Below are 17,482 nucleotides of genomic sequence, written 5' to 3'. Positions count from 1 at the left end.
GGAAGCTACTGCTCGGGATAAAACGTTGAGGGATTACTAGGACAAGATGATGGCGGCAAAACAAAATACGTGAGGCACAGCAGAGTTTTGGCATGCATTTCGAACAGAGTAATCTTGAGCTTGGACACTCCAGGTTCACTAGAAGAAGATGCTGTTCATACATATACATAGGGAAACAAACATTAAAAGCACATGAAGCCAAGTCTGCAATTGTACAGGGAATAGCAATTTCTCGCATCATTCAAAGCTTGCCATAAAACATGGTCTCCTCAGGCCTCATGGTCCTCCATATCATCCCACTCATCATAATCTTCCCCATCGTCAGCTGAAAAATCCTCGTTGTAATCATTGTCACTGTCTTCTTATATCTCCTCGATCCTGTTATGCGCATACCCTGCTACTCACAATCAACTCAAAGACATGCATAACATAGAAACGCACTCACCGTCTGACAGCGCAATGCAAAAAGTTAGACGTGGATATTCACCAGGAAAGATAGCATGGCATACCTGGACGTGACTTGGTTGGGCCATCACGGAAAACCTAATTCTGGTGGCATCAACGTCAAAAAAGAACAAACATTTCAATACATGACATCACACACCCCATGAGAATAGGACATTACTGAAGCACCACCAGCATTGAAATCACAAGCTGCCACATTGACAAGGCAGGACTTCGTCGAAGAATCAGCGTCAGGTAAGCAACCCAAAGGACAAGAACACGGACGTCCTGAGAGTGGGACACGGCCGGAGCACCATCAGCATCGGATAAGCAGGTCAAAAGACGAGAACACGCACTCGCTGCAAGGGGCACGCGGCCAGAGCACCATCAGCGTGGAGTAGGCAACATAAAGGACGAGAACACGCACTTCCTGAGAGCGGGATGCGGCCAGAGCACCATCAGCGTCGAGTAAGCAACGTAAAAGAGGAGAGCACGGACCAACTGAGAGCGGGACACGGCCAGAGTACCATCAGCGTCAAGTAAGCAGGTCAAAGGACGAGAATACACACCATCTGAGAGCGGGACACGGCCAGAGCACCATCAGCGACGGGCAGGCACGTCAAAAGACGAGAACACGCACTTGCTGAGAGCGGGACGTGGCCAGAGCACCATCAGCATCGGGTAAGCAGGTCAAAATACGAGAACACGGACTCGCTGCGAACAGGACACGGCCAGAGCACCATCAGCGTCGGGTAAGCAGGTCAAAAGACGAGAACACGCACCAACTGAGGGCGGGACACGGTCAGAGCACCATCAGCGTCAAGCAAGCAATGTAAAAGACGAGGACACAGACTTGCTGAGAGTAGGACCGGCCAGAGCACCATCAGCGTCGGGTGAGCAGGTCAAAAGATGAGAACACGCACTTCCTGAGAGCGGGACGCGGCCAGAGCACCATCGGTGTCAAATAAGCAAAATAAAAGACGAGAACACGCACATACTGAGAGCGGCACGAGGCCAGAGCACCATCAGCGTCGTGTAAGCAGGTCAGAAGATGACAACACGCACCGCCTGAGAGCAGGACGCAAATAGAGTACCATCAGCGTGGAGTAAGCAGGTGAAAAGATGAGAACACGCACCAACTGAGAGCGGGACACGGCCAGAGCATTATCAGCGTCGGGTAAGTAGGCCAACAGATGAAAACACGCACTTGCTGCGAGCGGGACGCGGCCAGAGCACCATCAGCGTCGGGTAAGCAGGTCAAAAGACGAGAACACGCACCAACTGAGAGCGGGATGCGGCCAGAGCGCCATCAGCTTCAAGTAAGCAGGCTAAAAGAAAAAAAAAGTACCACCTGAGAGCGGGACGCAGTCAGAGCACCATCAATGTCGGGTGAGCAGGTCAAAAGACAAGGACACGCACTTGCTGTGAGCAGGACACGGCCAGAGCACCATCAGCGTCGACTAAGCAACGTAAAAGACGAGAACACGCACTTGCTGAGAGCGGGATGCAGCCAGAGGACTATCAGCGTCGAGTAAGCAACGTAAAAGACGAGAACACGCACTCGCTGCGAGTGGGACGCGGCCAGAGCACCATCAGCGTCGAGTAAGCCACGCAAAAGACGAGATCACGCACAGTCTGAGAGCAGGACGCGGCCAGAGCACCATCAGCATCGAATAAGCAGGTGAAAAGACGAGATCACACACTTGCTGAAAGCGGGACGCGGCCAGAGCACCATCAGTGTCGCATAAGGAACGTAAAAGACAAGAACACGCACCGCCTGAGAGCGGGACACAGCCAGAGCACCATCAGCGTCCAGTAAGCAGGTCAAAAGACGAGAACACGCACTCGCTGTGAGTGGGAGGCGGCCAGAGCACCATCAGCGTTGGGTAAACAGGCCAAAAGATGAGAACACGCACGCCCTGAGAGCAGGACACGGCCAGAACACCATCAGCATTGAGTAAGCAGGTCAAGAGATGAGAACACGCACGCCCTGAGAGCGGGACGCGGCCAGAGCACCATCAGCGTTGGGTTAGCAGGACAAAAGACAAGAATACGCACCAACTGAGAGCGGGACACAGTCAGAGCACCATCAGCGTTGCATAAGCAACGTAAAAGACGAGAACACACACCAACTGAGAGTGGGACACGAACAAAGCACCATCAGCGTCGACTAAGTAACGTAAAAGACAAGAACACGCACCGCCTGAGAGCGGGACGTGGCCAGAGCACCATCAGCGTCGAGTAAGCAGGTCAAAAGACGAGCACACGCACTTTCTGAGAGCGGGACGTGGCCGGAGCACCATCAGCGTCGAGTTAGCAGGTCAAAAGACGAGAACACACACCAACTGAGAGCGGGACGCGGCCAGAGCACCATCAGTGTCGCGTAAGCAACGTAAAAGACAAGAACACGCACTTGCTGAGAGCGGGACGCGGCCAGAGCACCATCAGCCTTGTGTAAGCAACGTAAAAGACGAGAATACGCACCAACTGAGAGTGGGACGCGGCCAGAGCATCATCAGCGTCGGGTAAACGACGTAAAAGACGAGAATACGCACAAACTGAGAGCGGGACGCGGCCAGGGCACCATCAGCGTCGAATAAGCAGGTCAAGAGACGAGAACACGCACGCCCTGAGAGCAGGACGTGGCCAGAGCACCATCAGCGTTGAGTTAGCAGATCAAAAGACGAGAACACGCACTTGCTGATAGCGGGACACGGCCAGAGCACCATCAGCGTTGCGTAAGCAACGTAGAAGACGAGAACACGCACTCGCTGCAAGGGGCACGCGGCCAGAGCACCATCAGCGTGGAGTAGGCAACATAAAGGACGAGAACACGCACTTCCTGAGAGCGGGACGCGGCCAGAGCACCATCAGCGTCGCGTAATCAACGTAAAAGACGAGAATACGCACCAACTGAGAGCGGGACGCGGCCAGAGCACCATCAGGGTCGGGTAAGCAGGCCAAAAGACGAGAACACGCACTTCCTGAGAGCGGGACGCAGCCAGAGCACCATCAGCGTCGCGTAAGCAACGTAAAAGACAAGAACACGCACCGCCTGAGAGCGGGACGTGGCCAGAGCACCATCAGCGTCGAGTAAGCAGGTCAAAAGACGAGCACACGCACTTTCTGAGAGCGGGACGTGGCCAGAGCACCATCAGCGTCGAGTAAGCAGGTGAAAAGACGAGAACGCGCACTTGCTGAGAGCGGGACGCAGCCAGAGTCCCATCAGCGTCGAGTAAGCAGGTCAAAATACGAGAACACGCACTCGCTGCGAGCAGGACGCAGCCAGAGCACCATCAACGTCGGGTGAGCAGGTCAAAGACGAGAACACGCACTTGCTGTAAGCAGGACGCGGCCAGAGCACCATTAGCGTCAGGTTAACAGGTCAAAAGACGAGAACACGCACTAACTGTGGGCGGGACGCGGCCGGAGAACCATCAGCGTCGAGTTAGCAGGTCAAAAGACGAGACCACGCACTTGCTGAGAGCGGGACGCAGCCAGAGCACCATCAGCGTCGCGTAAGCAACGTAAAAGACAAGAACACGCACCGCCTGAGAGCAGGACGCAAATAGAGTACCATCAGCGTGGAGTAAGCAGGTGAAAAGATGAGAACACGCACCAACTGAGAGCGGGACACGGCCAGAGCATTATCAGCGTCGGGTAAGCAGGCAAAAAGATGAGAACACGCACCGTCTGAGAGCGGGACGCGGCCAGAGTACCATCAGCGTCGAGTAAGCAGGTCAAAAGACGAGACCACGCACTTTCTGAGAGCGGGACGCAGCCAGAGCACCATCAGCGTTGCGTAAGCAACGTAAAAGACGAGAACACGCACCGCCTGAGAGCGGGACGCAGCCAGAGCACCATCAGCGTCGGGTAAGCAGGTCAAAAGACGAGACCACACACCTCCTGAGAGCAGGACGTAACCAGAGCACCATCAGCGTCGACTAAGCAACGTAAAAGACGAGACCACGCACTTTCTGAGAGCGGGACGCGGCCAGAGCACCATCAGCGTCGAGTTAGCCGGTCAAAAGACGAGAACACGCACCAACTGAGAGCGGGACACGGCCAGAGCACCATCAGCATACAGGTTAGGGTTAGGGTTGTTGCGCTTTCAGTTCAAGACCGTCAGCGAAGTCTCATGATAACATACCGTTTGCTGGACATGAAAGTTGCGAATAAGGTGCATCTCTGCTTCAGTTCCGGGGATGTAGCCAATGCAGGATTGTGTTTTCTGCTTTGAACTGTTTCCGCGGGAGATCTGAAATCGTCGTTTGCATACTCGGCTTTCGGTTGTTAGGTGCTGTCAGCCCAAGAAAAAAACAAATATACTCACCAATTGATCGAGCAACCAGCATGAGGTCGAAGTGAAGGCTCCGCGCCAACGCGATTGACAGCGCCGCAAAAATGACATTGGTATTCAACTTCAGGCCGCGTCTCTTGTTCAAGGATGACCCTCATGACGATCGTCATGCCTGCTTCGATTCTTGGCCATTCATGGCTTGTAAGTTGGATTACTTGCTTGTCGTTGTCAATGCAAAAATCGTATTGTCCTTGCTCCATATACCGTCTCTGAATTTGAGCTTGGTTCGAGTTGTGTTTGAATAGAAGCTGCAGCTGCTCATTGAATCGCTGAAGAGAATTGGACGAGTAAGCTCCCTCAAGATGAATCTCATAGCGAGGCTTACCTCAAACGAGTCGCAGACGTCCATCGGTATTGTATGTGAGCGGTCTGTTGCGTCTACAAGTGTGACAAAGCCAAGTGTGACAATCGGCCCCACAGAGGATTGCCCAGTGAAGACCATGCTCCCAATTCCCATCAAGATTTCGTGTTGCTTCTCCAGAGTTTTCCGCACTTCGTTGATGTCGTGTTGATTTTGCATTTGAGATGACCACTAGTAATAAAGTGGAATGGTGAGTGCATGTAGACAGTCTTGAGAGGGTAGAACACAACCGAATAATCCGCCAGATAATCCTCTATTTCGCTGGAGCATCCAACGATGTCCTGTGTGACAGATGTGTATACAAGACCACGGTTGCACAACTGTGTTACTTTGGCATGTATGTCTAGCAGCATCCTGAATGCGACTCGATGTCAGTAAAGTCAAGAACATGCCAAGAAAGCATATACTTCATTATCGCATCTCTCCGGTCTTGTTCAAAGGGATCCTGGGTGGACGGGGCGTTGTACAGATATAAGCTTAGTCGACGAAGTCGTGTTCTGAGGCGATCTAGGTCCGCCTGATTCTGAGTACGTCTCTGTGATAGTCTTTAAATCAAGAAACATCCTGGTAATAAAATAACCTCTCACATCTACAATTTGAAGGATTGACAATAATCCACTGATAGCGGCTTGCATCGCAGGACCGGCAACTGGAATTGCACCTGCAACGGCCTGGACGACAGGCAAAAATGTCTGAGCCATGTCGGAAGCTGTGCGGGCAAAGGAATTGCCATGGGTGGCTATGGCGGAGGAAATATCGATGGAGAATTCGAGGCTTGGATTCACCGCCAGAGAACCAGGGTGCACTAGTAGTGATGAGTTCGAATGGAGAGTGGATGAAGAAACGGGAAACTCGCTTGGAATATCTGCAGAGATGGAGTCATGGTCTTCGTGGTGGGTTGTCGAGCTGCACTGTGTGCGTCTGTTGGGGCGCTTCGACCGAATTGCGAATACTTTGCTGGGATCGAGATCCTTGAAAAAAGCTTTGATCGAAGCCTTGGCTGACGGAGAGGGCATTTTGTCGGGTGGGTTAGATGATAGCTGGTAAGAGGTCCAGGGAATATAAGACGGAGGGGCCCAGCGAGGGAGTACTTAAGAGCTGTGTAGAACACAGTCCAATCGTGCATGTACAAACCTCGTGTATGCTGTATACTTACGTACATGGAGTTCTGGAACTTGAACTTGTTGCGAGCACGCGTGGATCAGACCCTTCAAATGATGCAGATGCTCCAGAGGTCCAGTACTAGTGGCAGTGAACATGAGGCCTAGGGTAAATTCGTCACGGCTCCACTTGGTTGCCGGTCCGACGAGAATGAATCGAGTGCTTCCTTTTTGCCTCGTTCTCCTCTATTGTCTCCGTTGTTATATGCCCAAGCTTCTGGTTCTTAAATGAAGCTGCGCCTCGCCCCTACCTGTGTCACTCATGATTTCAGATTGAGTTTGCAGACGACAGTACTAGTCGGAAGTCTGTTGTGTCATCACATCTGTCCTGGGCACTTATAAAGCTCTTTGGTCTCTCGCGAGCGTTTGTTCTTTTTCTCAAAACAGTAACTTGATTCTCGTTGTTCCCTGGGCCCTGGGGTCAAACAAACACTAATCATCCCCTCCGCCTGTCCTAAGATGAATACAACTTATCAGCGCTTCAGATGGGACACAAATATATGTATGAAGTGAGCTGCTGCGGAATTTTTACTAGAGCCGTCTTTTTCGCTCGATAATCTCCCGTTTGTATCGTTCATCCTGTGTTCGACCATCCTTCTGGCTAGACAAAGTTGAGACAAAGTAGTTGCAACATGTTATTTTGTCTAGACCTATTCGTGTTCTCTAAATCTAACTGAAACGCTGAATCAATATGAATGAAACTTCCAATTTGATCCGGCTCGACACCACAGATATTATGTACCACTGCCGATTGATGCATGTACGTGTTCGTTCCTGCACAACATGATTGTACTCGTACCGAACGCCACAGACAAGGTGTGTAAACATCTGCATGAGTGAAGGAAGACCGGGGTGGTATAATTGAGACGTTAATCACAGGCAAGCAAGCGGTTGCAAACATGCCTCGTGCAGAAGTTCAGAACGTTAGCAGAAAATCTGATCACCGAACTCAAAGTGCCAAGTTTTACCAACACCACGAAGATCCCCAATGGATCACTCGGTCGGCGTTGACGCGAGTATTGAAAAATACAAGACACAGTGCGAGGACCTCCCATGCAGTGCTGAGTGTCCAAATTTCGGTCACAATCTGTGTCGCTGGTAAACCGATAGGTGCCGAAGAAGACAAGCACCTCCCTGACGAGCCCAATCATTCACCCATAATCCTTACCACTTGAAATGTCACCACTTGCCCTCGTCGCTCTGTAGCAATTCAGTTGGTTCGACGGGAATGACAGGCATCGGTGCAGATTATTCACCACATCTGTCATCGTGACTCCCCGAAGACTCGCTTCACGCAACCAGCCAGAAGCAACGAGAACACAGTATGTGTGGAAACATACATGACATGATGTTGCTGTTCATGAGAGATGGTTTCTTAGCTGAGTGAGAACTCGGAATCCATACAAACACATAGGAAGACTCTAATGCGTCGAAGCTCGATACAGCTTTTAACACAAATAAGAACTTACTTAGGATTGGAGGCGATGGTGGTGTGAGAGATTCACATGATAATAGTCACGAGATGGTCGGTCATTGCGCCGGGTGAGCTGCACCCGCCGATGAGGTCCTTGATTGGGTATCTGTTGAGTATTCACCTGTTATACCTGCCTTGCGAGCCATGTTCAGAATTTGCAATTGTTCGGCTCAAGCTCAACAGCTTGTTCAACCGCGAAGATCGAACATGAAGAGAAGCGTTTTGTCTTTGAGGAATTTGCCTGAAAGCTGGAGGCACCTGCATCAAATTCAAGGGGCCAGCTGCGGAGCTCGTCAGTCGTTGACAGGTTCGTGACTGAGGATGTGTTCGAGTCTTCAAGCTATTCATGCAATCTCAAGCGTCTGCACAATCTCTCGAACACGAGGAACGTGCGTCTTTACTAGTATCAGATCAGACGCAACGCAACGGGTGATCTCTGTTGTCAATCGTGAGTGAAACGACTAGGAACATTAAAGTGAGAGCAGATAAGGTCAGTAACGTCAGACGAGTTTCCAACGTCACGTTCAAGCACGTAGCTTCGGGACACATTTTCAGACAGAAACCTTATGACGTTCTGCGGCCTCCCGTGCAGCCTCTGCCCAATCCTGCTCGCACACGCCAAGCTCAATTCCTAGTATAGTCTTGTTTAATTGCATCAGAGTTATTCCATAATGTTGGCGGATGTGCGATTCCCAGCCCCCTGGGAGTCGTTCTTCATGGAGGAAGCTATGGAGCTCGTCCACACGGCCTCCAAAGACGGTGACTAGGGTCGCGGCACTAACGGAACGTTCAAAAGTGTGCTTCAAAATGAATGATGTAGTAACGTACTTCGTGCTTCCAAAGATCTTATGGAAAAAGCTGAGAGAGAACTCCTTGTTTACTGCGCGTGCGACTGCACGTCGCTTGCCGAGTATCCTGGAGAGATCTTTGGTAGTGATGACAGCGTTATCTTCTTTGTCCCTGCCGGTAGCCGCCGCAAGTAACTCTTCAATGAAAGGTACATGCTTCGTTGATTGCGCCTGTTCGAGAGCAGAATCGAGGCCTAAAGACGAATTATTCAGACATACACAAACAAGGATATCAAATCACTCACGCAAGAGGGATCCGTCGTGTTCAATACCATTATGTAGGTCAAGTTCTTCCAGATCAAACAAGTCCTTGTTGTAGTTTTTCTTGAGCATACGAGCGGCAAAGCGCGGCACAAATGAGCAGAAGGTAGGACTGAAGTTGTATGTTGTCCGGATATGATCGCCAACCTCGACAAACGAGATGTTGCGGCCGCTGCGTGGGATGATACCTGGGTTTTAATATCGTCAACACTAATACTACCACCTAGGCTTAAGCACAGAGACTGGCAGGACCACTCACCATGGTTGGCCATCGCATTGAGCGCAGGGCAAGAGCAGCGGGAGTCGGTCTCCTTGGGAGGGCTATACTCGGGCCAGTGCTTTCCATAGCCTGGGTGGCCCTGGGGGGTGACATGCCCGATGCGATGCTTCCTCCTCACGAGATTGGAGAGCGTAAGGAGGATATCCCAAGATAAGATCCCGAAATCGAGGAAAAGACGGGACACGATGGAGAAGGGGCCCATTATAGCTATGTCGAAGGTGTTAAGTCGGGGACAGGAAGAGAGATGAATAGGTACGGTTCAAAGGAGCTTAAGTGTACAAGGGATCCGAATAACGTCAGGAGTAGTGTCATAGGACTGACGGAAAAGATTATGTATCTCGGTGCTAAACGTTTGGCCTGTGGAATCCCATGTCCCCCAAGTATAGACCGAGGCTCGTGTAGGAGGGCCCAACATTAGTGGCGGACAAAAGGAGAGATCAATAGCTTTTTAGTTATCGTATGGTTAAGCCAGACCATAGAGGAACTCGGAGGAATTGAAAGAAAGAGTCGTCTGACAGACATCGCTTTCAAGTCCGAATGTGGCCTAGGCTTCATCGAGCTTCTCCGATCTAGGAATGAATGGTCCAACGTTCAGATCTGAGAGTTCGTGGCGGTTCCGAAGAAGATTGTAATTGTAATTTTGGGCATTTGATAGCTTGAATATTGACGCAGCCCTGCGACTCGGAGCGCCTGTTTGTCCAATCCCGAAAACCACATACAAAAACCACATGGGAGGATCAAAGGGGTCCCCAGCAGTGTTTCGTATTTGCGGTGTTTTAGGAACCTGGAAACACCTGAGTTCGAATGACAGTGAAAAGTCTCCTCACCAAGCCAAGTAGCAAGAAGTGTCTGGTACCGATACCGCTGGACAATAGCCATACCGTCATGGTAAGTCCTTTTTTGTCGAAATCAAATTTAAGTTGACGCTGAGCGTCTCCAGTCTGTCCGGACTCGACGAGTAACCGATACGTTTTTTTTGTGAAATGATGTTATCAACCTATAGCGATCGCACAGGTCAATTCTAGAAGGATACGTTCGGGATACTTCACCAGTAGAATTCCGAGATGTGAAGTCGTTCGAAGGAATCAAAAATTTGAAATCGAATGCGAATCACGTGATCTCGGTGCTTAATCTGGACGTTCTCTTTGGTTCCTTCAGCTTTGATAGCGAACATGACAGCAGCAGCAAGATGCACGCCAGGGCTTGCTTCCACCTCATACAAGCTCCCTTTCATGACTTCAGCAATGAGATATAAAGGACACCGTAATGCCCGCTGCTTCTCATCCACGTGTCGACGAGCAGCCCACTTGCGCGATCATTATGCAACCCTTGGAGTCCCAATCACCGCGACGAAGGCTCAAATAAAGGCATGGGTCATTCTCTTGAATTCTTATATGTCCCTCACAAACTCATGATAGACACATTTCTACCAAGTGAGTCGTCCTTATTGGTAGCAAGGATGTCTGCTGATGAAGATCGCCAACTCTTAGCTCAGCAAGAAATATCATCCTGACGTCAGTCAGGACAGTACGGCACGGGGAAAATTTCACGCAGTGAGTGAAGCTTATGCAGTGCTTGGGGATGATCGGAAGCGGTACGTCTCAAAGCGTTCGCCTGATGTACTGACCTGATAACTTGATGGCAGGCGAGAGTACGATCGTAGTATCCGCCACGCATCACCGTCACAACCATCCTCTCACCACCCGCAAGCTACTACAGCACGTCCCTCCAATAGATCAGGGTCACGCAGTGCATGGCAAAATAATGCACGTCAGCATCAGCACCGTGACCCCAAATTCAGCCATGCGCATGACCCAAACGCAGCTTATGACCACCCATGGGAGCATGCTCGAGCAGGCAAATACACCTACTATCAACCTCCCCCCGGTGCCCATTCGCGCACGTCCTATACGTGGTCGCACACAAATCCATTTTCCAGCCCACACGTCCAACGAGCAACGGGTCGTATGTCTGCATATCCTTCACCAGGAACGGGCCCGTCTGATGGTAACAATGAAAATATGACTAAAGAAGAACCACGCCTAAAAAGAACGCAAACGGACGAGGACATAGTTGCAGCGGAGAGTGTTGTAGGGCGTGTGTTTGCGGTGTCTGGACTTTTAACTTTCATGTTAGTGATAGCCCAGTTCGCGGGTGCGCCGTGGGGCAGTGCGCATGCATGAATCAATCAATTTTGCGATCAGTTTGTCGAAACGCATAGAAACTTAGTTGGAAGCCTAATACTACAACGGTACTTTCCTGATACATACATTGACTGTCCGTCTACACCTCCCGCAGGTATCTACCATCCATCAGCGCTCAGCAATGGCACAGGCATCTATAGCAGATTGTGACGTAGGGTCTTCTATACATCCCTGTGATGCACTACTGTCACTCTCGTTGTTCTCTTGCAGTGTTTGCGCCCTGGTATACCCAATTCTTGACCCGATCCACATATATTACTGCGAATGCCGCAGAGACTGCCACAATGATTACTTTCAGTTGGAATTCGCTTAACCGAACTTCACTGTCAGTCTCATTTTCTTCCGGTCCGTCATGAGAAGGCATGGCTTTCTGAGGAGAGGACGAAGCCGCCTGAGCTTGCAACTTCGCCTTCTCCCTTTCCTTCAACTCCCTATCTCGCGTGAGCTTGTTCATCGCCGACCAGTATCCAGCAGGCGGACGATAAATCATCGATGAGCCTGACTTGACTGGGTCCCAGAAAGTGGGATCAACCGGCCGGGGTTCAGACGAGGCAAGTTCTCCCGCCCGTTGATGTCGCAGTCCCGTTATAAGAGCAGAATGCAGCTGCTCATGTTGATCGTATTTCCGTCTACGATGATGTTCAGAACCAGTATACTATAGTTGGCCGAGTGAAAAATAAACAAGCGCACCGAGCCTTTTTCTTTCCAAGCACAGCGTAAGCCTCAGTAACCTTTCTAAAAATTTCGGGGGAAGTTGGATCTTGAGAGACGTCAGGATGATGTTGCCTGCTCAGCTACACGCGCGTCACCTCAACGATACGCATCGACTATGACCAAACCACACCTCGTAGTACCTTTTCTATGGTGCCGTATCAGCCACTAGAATGAACCTCGAACTAAGATTGAAGACTGACTTTGATTTGGTCCTGCGAAGCATCTCTCCATAACCCAAGTGCGGTATAGTGGACCCAACGATTCGTTTTGCCCTTTGAACTTTGAGTGGGCTGAGGTGGTACGGGGTCTCTATGCGAATGTATCCACGATGAAAAACCGAGTGCGAGACTGTGAATCCATGACGGTTTGCCATCATCGTGTTTTGGACTTTCGGTGGCATAGTAGTGTTTGCGATGCGGTAGTACGATGTTCTTGTGCCGTGAGGACCATGGGGAGAAATTGAGGAATGGAAGAGAGGATGGAGACCCTCTGGATCTCATCGATTGATGGCTGCGGCAGTTGAACCTGTTGACGTTCAAATTGGTCGTTGGTCATTGGATTATTACTATTTGTCTTCGACACAAGAATATCTTCATTCTACTACTGCATAGGACATGTGTCAGTAGTTCTTATACATGGGATCTATAGATATTATTCATTCTAGGTGATACGCCGGTGCGTGCTATGTACAAGGTACATGGCGGCGGCGGGCCAGGCCTTCAATAAACGAGCTGAAGGCTTTACATAAGCTGAATTTCAGCCTAATTTGATTCCTGTCTCCGCCCGCAAATTTCGTTGAAGCCACTCTTGAGTTTGAGCATCTGTTGTCCCGGGTCTTCTGGTTTGCACGTCTCAACGTCCCACAACCTCACCATTACTGTCACATCGGAATCTAGTCCTTACTCATAGGACAGCCGCAGGACTACGTGTGCTGACACTCTTGGAGATTTGTAGGAGATCCTTGCCAGGATCCTCTAGTCAACGAATGCCGCCTGGTAGATCGGCCCGAAGTATTACTCATGAAAGCCACCGACTTCAACGGGAATTCACGCAGATACACTCCAATCACCGATGAGTGGCAGAGACCCTAAACTGAGATTGATATTGTAGATGATTGGTTTCGAGGAAGTTGGGAGTCTGGTGTTTCGATCGTCTGCTAGGGTCCTCATTCCATGCCTTATCTTCATGGTCGATACACGCGTTAGCCGTGATAATCTTTGTCTTCTGTAATTTGCACACGTCGGGCATGTCACATGCATGACCTTCCATATTCAGAGGTCACCTCGATCCTGCCGATTGAATTCAGTCGAGCAGAGAAGTGTGCGATCGATGGTACGTCCTCTTGACATCTTGCCGTTTATAATTATCTCAAACTTTTTTTGAATAGTGATCCGTGCGTCTTCTTTCGGGAAAGCTCTCGCAGACTACTCGATCTCTGCATGTTTCCCGTTCGTCAGCGCGCACGTTTGAGCGAGAACAGTGGGAGGCACTGGAAAAGCGTCCTGTTGCGTGGAAGGCGGGCCTAGCGAGCGTGCTGGAGGTTGTTATTAGTGCACAAAAGCGCGGCAACGGTTCGGCTGTGGGTGAAGTCGTGCAGCAGGTCACGCAGACAGGTGACAGCGTTCAGATTGACGCCACGTAGCCTACATCAGAGTTCCTCTGGTCAGCAAATCAAGGTTATGGTTGTTGACTACAATTTATGGGCAAGCCGGTGAAGCTCATTGTCGTTCATCTGAACATGACTTCGGCTTTGATGTCGAACGTTCAAAATTCTCTGCCTACTAAGACGAGAAGACACTATCAACGCCCGGGGACGTTGATTATAGCAATATTGCGCAGCCAAAATCAAGCAACTCCCGTATGTATATATCCCTGTTCCCATCAGTCATGCAATCACTTGTCACTACTGTTTATTTGAGAGTGCTGCTACGCGCTAGGCACAGCGTACAGGTCCGATATGTGTATGTACTCGCTCGAACGAATATCATATTATTCCACTCACTGATAAGACGTATATAACAGACCAATGTGCATCGAACTGCCTCAAGATTTGCACCGGACCAAGGTAAGTACTTGATCTGATGGTAACACATCCATTGACATGCGGTGTCAAGCAAGGTGCCTGCAACTACAGTATACAAAACAGACCCAAATAACAGGTCTCTTTATCACCTTCAAGCCGTATATCTCCCTCCCCTCGATTGCTCACTTTGCGCAGTGTTTCTCTGTCCAGTTCATTTGCACAGTCCAGTATCCTATATCGATCAAGGTCATGCCACACGCCGAGTCGAGCACGTCAATGAGACGGGGAGAAGCGTCATTGCACTCATCGATATATCGGACGAGCGCGAAATATTTACCACCATATGGTGCACAGCACCGCCAAGATGCACTTTGGGAAGGTGAGCAGCCACCTGGTGATACCCAACAGCTGACTCAATTAGAAGCAGGCGGGAATGAAGCGCTTCCTCCTATGTGGCAACAGTACAAGACGACCTCGGATAGTGCAACAGAATATGAAGATAACACGCTCACGATAGTCTCGTGGAACCGACCTTTACCAGGGGTGCGACTAGGTGAGGGATGAAATTGCGACAAGGAACGACGAACTCACCATCGAACATAGATGATCCTGGAGATCTCGTTGTGCCTGGATGGGAATGGCACATCTCACCATTCGGTTGGTCCTACTTCGTCGACCACAATACTCGGACCACGTCATGGAAGAAACCAAAGCCAGAACGTCCGACAGGAAGCTTGATGCCGGAATGTGTCATCGATGGTCACTCCAAATGCATATGGAGCCTTGCCTACTTGGGTACTAGTGGCAATATAATGAGCACGTCTGATGATAGTTCGATTCGTCAGTGGAAAAGAGATGGAGAACCAGTGGGAAAACCTTTGAATAGCGATGGGGGAGAAATAGGTTCGATGGTAGCATCTCCGGACGAAGCGATGGTTGTTTGTGGAAGTGTAGATGGCAGACTGCGGCTGTGGAATATAAAGGAGGGCAGCATGATCGGTGACCCATGGGAGGGGCATAAGGCTGCAGTGGTGTGCCTCGATTGGCCTCGCAATTCCCTGGAGATAGCAAGTGGATCACAAGACAGCACCATACGACGCTGGAATCCGAATACTGGTCGACAAATAGCACCGCCCATAGAAACCATCCACGGATGGGTCAGAGCCATCAAATACTCTCCACAAGGCGACAAATTCATGAGCGGTGGGAACGGCCCGATCTGCATATGGTCAAAGGACGGAAAGCTGCTTATGGAGATCAAGGGGCATAAAGGCTGGGTGTCGTCATTGTGTTGGTCCCAGGACGGCGCACATATCTTCTCTGCGTCGGGTGATACCACCATCCGAAAATGGCGGGCGATTGATGGGCAGGAACTCGTTGTTCTTCGGGGTCATACCAATTCTGTCAAATCCCTCTCCCTTAGTCCAAATGAACGCTATCTTGTTAGCGCATCATATGACTTCTCCATTCGCATATGGGATCTCAAGACCAACCAGGCAGTCGGAGATCTACTCTTGCATGATGACAGAATCTTCGCTGCTGCCATGTCCCGCGATGGAAAATATATTGCCAGTGCTGGACCAGATAAAAAAATCTATGTATGGAACCTAGAGGCGGCGCTCCAAAACGTTGTGGTGCGTATATGCGCTTTGTTGTCCAATTTCCCTTTCTAACCGTTCTGATCATTTAGGGCGCAGATGATGGGAATGCAAAGCTCAAGGCAAGTCTTCTCTGCTTCCCTTTCACACTGCATCTCACTTTTTATCAGGGACGTCCAACCCAACCAAGAGTTGTGCGCCCACCAATCGTAAGGAACCTCATTTTTTCTCGTATGTTTCGCTAGATCCTTAATGCCCATCTGCACTTCAAACAATAGGCCAATACCAAAGGCTCGGCGAAATACGTTAGTAGAATTTTTCGTTCTCCAGCTCTTGCTAATCCGACTTTTGATACAGGGCAATGATTTCTTCAGCAATGATTCAGATCGCGCAGCTCCGCCTGCAAGTTCATCTTTCCTTCATTGGCGTAGTTTAATTGGTTCCCTCCGGTTCAGTACCCAACCTACAGATGCGCCCCCACCATCACCTCGCAAGTCCCGGAATTGGAATTTCAACTTATTTTCCGTAGGAAATTCCAGTCACACCGTTGAAGTAGCTCCTGGCCGCAAAAAAGATGTTAGCGTGGCTCGCAATCATGATCCGTATTCTTTGATATCATTGACAACACAATTGTAGAGATACGCCATTGCCCCTCCCAGCAAGGCAGAAGTGGAGGCAGCTATGCAACGTGCGAACGCCAACCAAACCAACAGTTCAATGCAAACAGGTCAACCCGCAGCGGGGGCACAACCATCTCAAGCACTGGCAGGGGCACAAGGGTCTCAAGCACGACCAACAGGAACACACCAGTCAACCAGTGGGAGGGGAGAAGTTTCCTATGAAGTTACCTGCTGTGGATTTTACTTTGGTCGTCGTTCCACTTCACATCAGTCATGAAATCATCTAAAAATCATGTTACTTGAACGTTTCTCTTCCCTTTTATCTGTGCTTACGCATCAAGCATTTTAGATATAGTTCGTCCCGTTTCATGTACATGCGCAACGACATTGATATATTTCTCTCACAAGGATCACATGATTGAAGCAAGCATGAGGTTGTGCTAGTGTCTGTGTAGCTCCCGCGTAGAATATACGAAAGGCACATGAGATCGAATACGAACGGGGTCAGAGTTTGCAAAAGAATACTAATAATACCATAGTTTGCACCGGCACTATTGAATTTCACTGGTCTATTGGGATATGATGGCGAAGGGCTGCAATGTTAAGAGAAAAGGACACAGCAGAGGGTTTGGGCTTGTGCGCATGATTGGAGGCTGGCTGGGAACTAGTAGTATGTGCTAGTGGATGGGCACGGACTGACAATGTTTGGGTCCGGCATTCGAAAAGCAAATTCGAAAGCGTCAAACCTGCTGCCAGAGAGCGTGCAAAGCTCAGTGCCGAAATCCATACCTTAGATATACCTTTGTACAAGTATCTATCAGTAATTCACCCCCATCGTTAGGGAGTTCTCCGCTGTTGCTAGTCGGTTGCCATTTCGGACTCGCAATCCACCGAAGTGACTCTTAACAGATGATGTGTTTTCGCCTAGCAGTGGAAAAGTCCAACACCTATAAGCTCTGCCATCGGTTGAAATTTATGAAGTACGAAATATGCTTACTGAGATATGCAGGCGAGGACCTTGGTTGGCAACTTGAAGACGGGTATGACACCCCATCTACCGTCCGCAAACACAAATTCCTGCGCGAATTCGATACTTGGATCGAAGTCCAACCCACACCCACACCCTCTCCGGTCC

General features: G+C 50.0%; 5 protein-coding genes across 5 annotated transcripts; 2 read left to right on the top strand and 3 right to left on the bottom strand.

The window, feature by feature from the left end:
* Positions 1 to 4,388: 4,388 nt before the first annotated feature.
* On the bottom strand, positions 4,389 to 6,075 carry F5147DRAFT_836894 (uncharacterized protein; the record flags this gene model as incomplete). The annotated part of the gene is made up of 9 exons (XM_041444030.1): positions 6,022 to 6,075; positions 5,753 to 5,970; positions 5,573 to 5,700; positions 5,396 to 5,519; positions 5,130 to 5,336; positions 4,778 to 5,073; positions 4,595 to 4,727; positions 4,490 to 4,552; positions 4,389 to 4,421 (listed from the first exon to the last, which is right to left on the bottom strand). Coding segments are annotated over exons 1-9 (1,203 nt in total). The 5' UTR covers positions 6,023 to 6,075.
* A 2,139-nt stretch (positions 6,076 to 8,214) lies between these two features.
* Positions 8,215 to 9,584, bottom strand: F5147DRAFT_164568 (Chloroperoxidase). Its single transcript, XM_041428349.1, has 4 exons — positions 9,168 to 9,584; positions 8,893 to 9,096; positions 8,628 to 8,841; positions 8,215 to 8,576 (listed from the first exon to the last, which is right to left on the bottom strand). The coding sequence occupies exons 1-4, from the start codon at positions 9,388 to 9,390 to the stop codon at positions 8,351 to 8,353; spliced, it is 867 nt and encodes a 288-aa protein (XP_041292988.1). The 5' UTR covers positions 9,391 to 9,584; the 3' UTR covers positions 8,215 to 8,350.
* A 767-nt stretch (positions 9,585 to 10,351) lies between these two features.
* F5147DRAFT_693977 (uncharacterized protein) lies at positions 10,352 to 11,390 on the top strand. The gene is made up of 4 exons (XM_041437278.1): positions 10,352 to 10,555; positions 10,607 to 10,621; positions 10,679 to 10,782; positions 10,834 to 11,390. The coding sequence occupies exons 1-4, from the start codon at positions 10,361 to 10,363 to the stop codon at positions 11,369 to 11,371; spliced, it is 852 nt and encodes a 283-aa protein (XP_041292987.1). The 5' UTR covers positions 10,352 to 10,360; the 3' UTR covers positions 11,372 to 11,390.
* Positions 11,391 to 12,632, bottom strand: F5147DRAFT_693974 (uncharacterized protein). Its single transcript, XM_041437277.1, has 4 exons — positions 12,307 to 12,632; positions 12,237 to 12,251; positions 12,083 to 12,186; positions 11,391 to 12,021 (listed from the first exon to the last, which is right to left on the bottom strand). The coding sequence occupies exons 1-4, from the start codon at positions 12,604 to 12,606 to the stop codon at positions 11,580 to 11,582; spliced, it is 861 nt and encodes a 286-aa protein (XP_041292986.1). The 5' UTR covers positions 12,607 to 12,632; the 3' UTR covers positions 11,391 to 11,579.
* An 867-nt stretch (positions 12,633 to 13,499) lies between these two features.
* F5147DRAFT_576684 (uncharacterized protein) lies at positions 13,500 to 13,748 on the top strand (the record flags this gene model as incomplete). Its single annotated transcript, XM_041431341.1, has 1 exon — positions 13,500 to 13,748. A coding segment is annotated over one exon (249 nt), but the record flags the coding sequence as incomplete, so codon positions are not given.
* Between the last annotated feature and the right edge of the window lie 3,734 nt (positions 13,749 to 17,482).

Source organism: Suillus discolor, assembly GCF_016758755.1.
Source record: "Suillus discolor strain FC423 chromosome Unknown F5147scaffold_26, whole genome shotgun sequence".
NCBI lineage: Eukaryota > Fungi > Basidiomycota > Agaricomycetes > Boletales > Suillaceae > Suillus > Suillus discolor.
This window is presented reverse-complemented; position numbering and strand designations above follow the sequence as displayed.

Coding starts and splice junctions, on each gene's coding strand:
- F5147DRAFT_164568 (XM_041428349.1), bottom strand. CDS start 9,390: ATGGGCCCCTTCTCCATCGTGTCCCGTCTTTTCCTCGATTTCGGGATC. Junction 8,842..8,892: donor ACACGACGGATCCCTCTTGC/GTGAGTGATTTG, acceptor ATTCGTCTTTAG/GCCTCGATTCTGCTCTCGAA. Junction 8,577..8,627: donor AAGATCTTTGGAAGCACGAA/GTACGTTACTAC, acceptor ACGTTCCGTTAG/TGCCGCGACCCTAGTCACCG.
- F5147DRAFT_693977 (XM_041437278.1), top strand. CDS start 10,361: ATGACAGCAGCAGCAAGATGCACGCCAGGGCTTGCTTCCACCTCATAC. Junction 10,783..10,833: donor CTTGGGGATGATCGGAAGCG/GTACGTCTCAAA, acceptor ACTTGATGGCAG/GCGAGAGTACGATCGTAGTA.
- F5147DRAFT_693974 (XM_041437277.1), bottom strand. CDS start 12,606: ATGAGATCCAGAGGGTCTCCATCCTCTCTTCCATTCCTCAATTTCTCC. Junction 12,022..12,082: donor CTTGGAAAGAAAAAGGCTCG/GTGCGCTTGTTT, acceptor ACATCATCGTAG/ACGGAAATACGATCAACATG.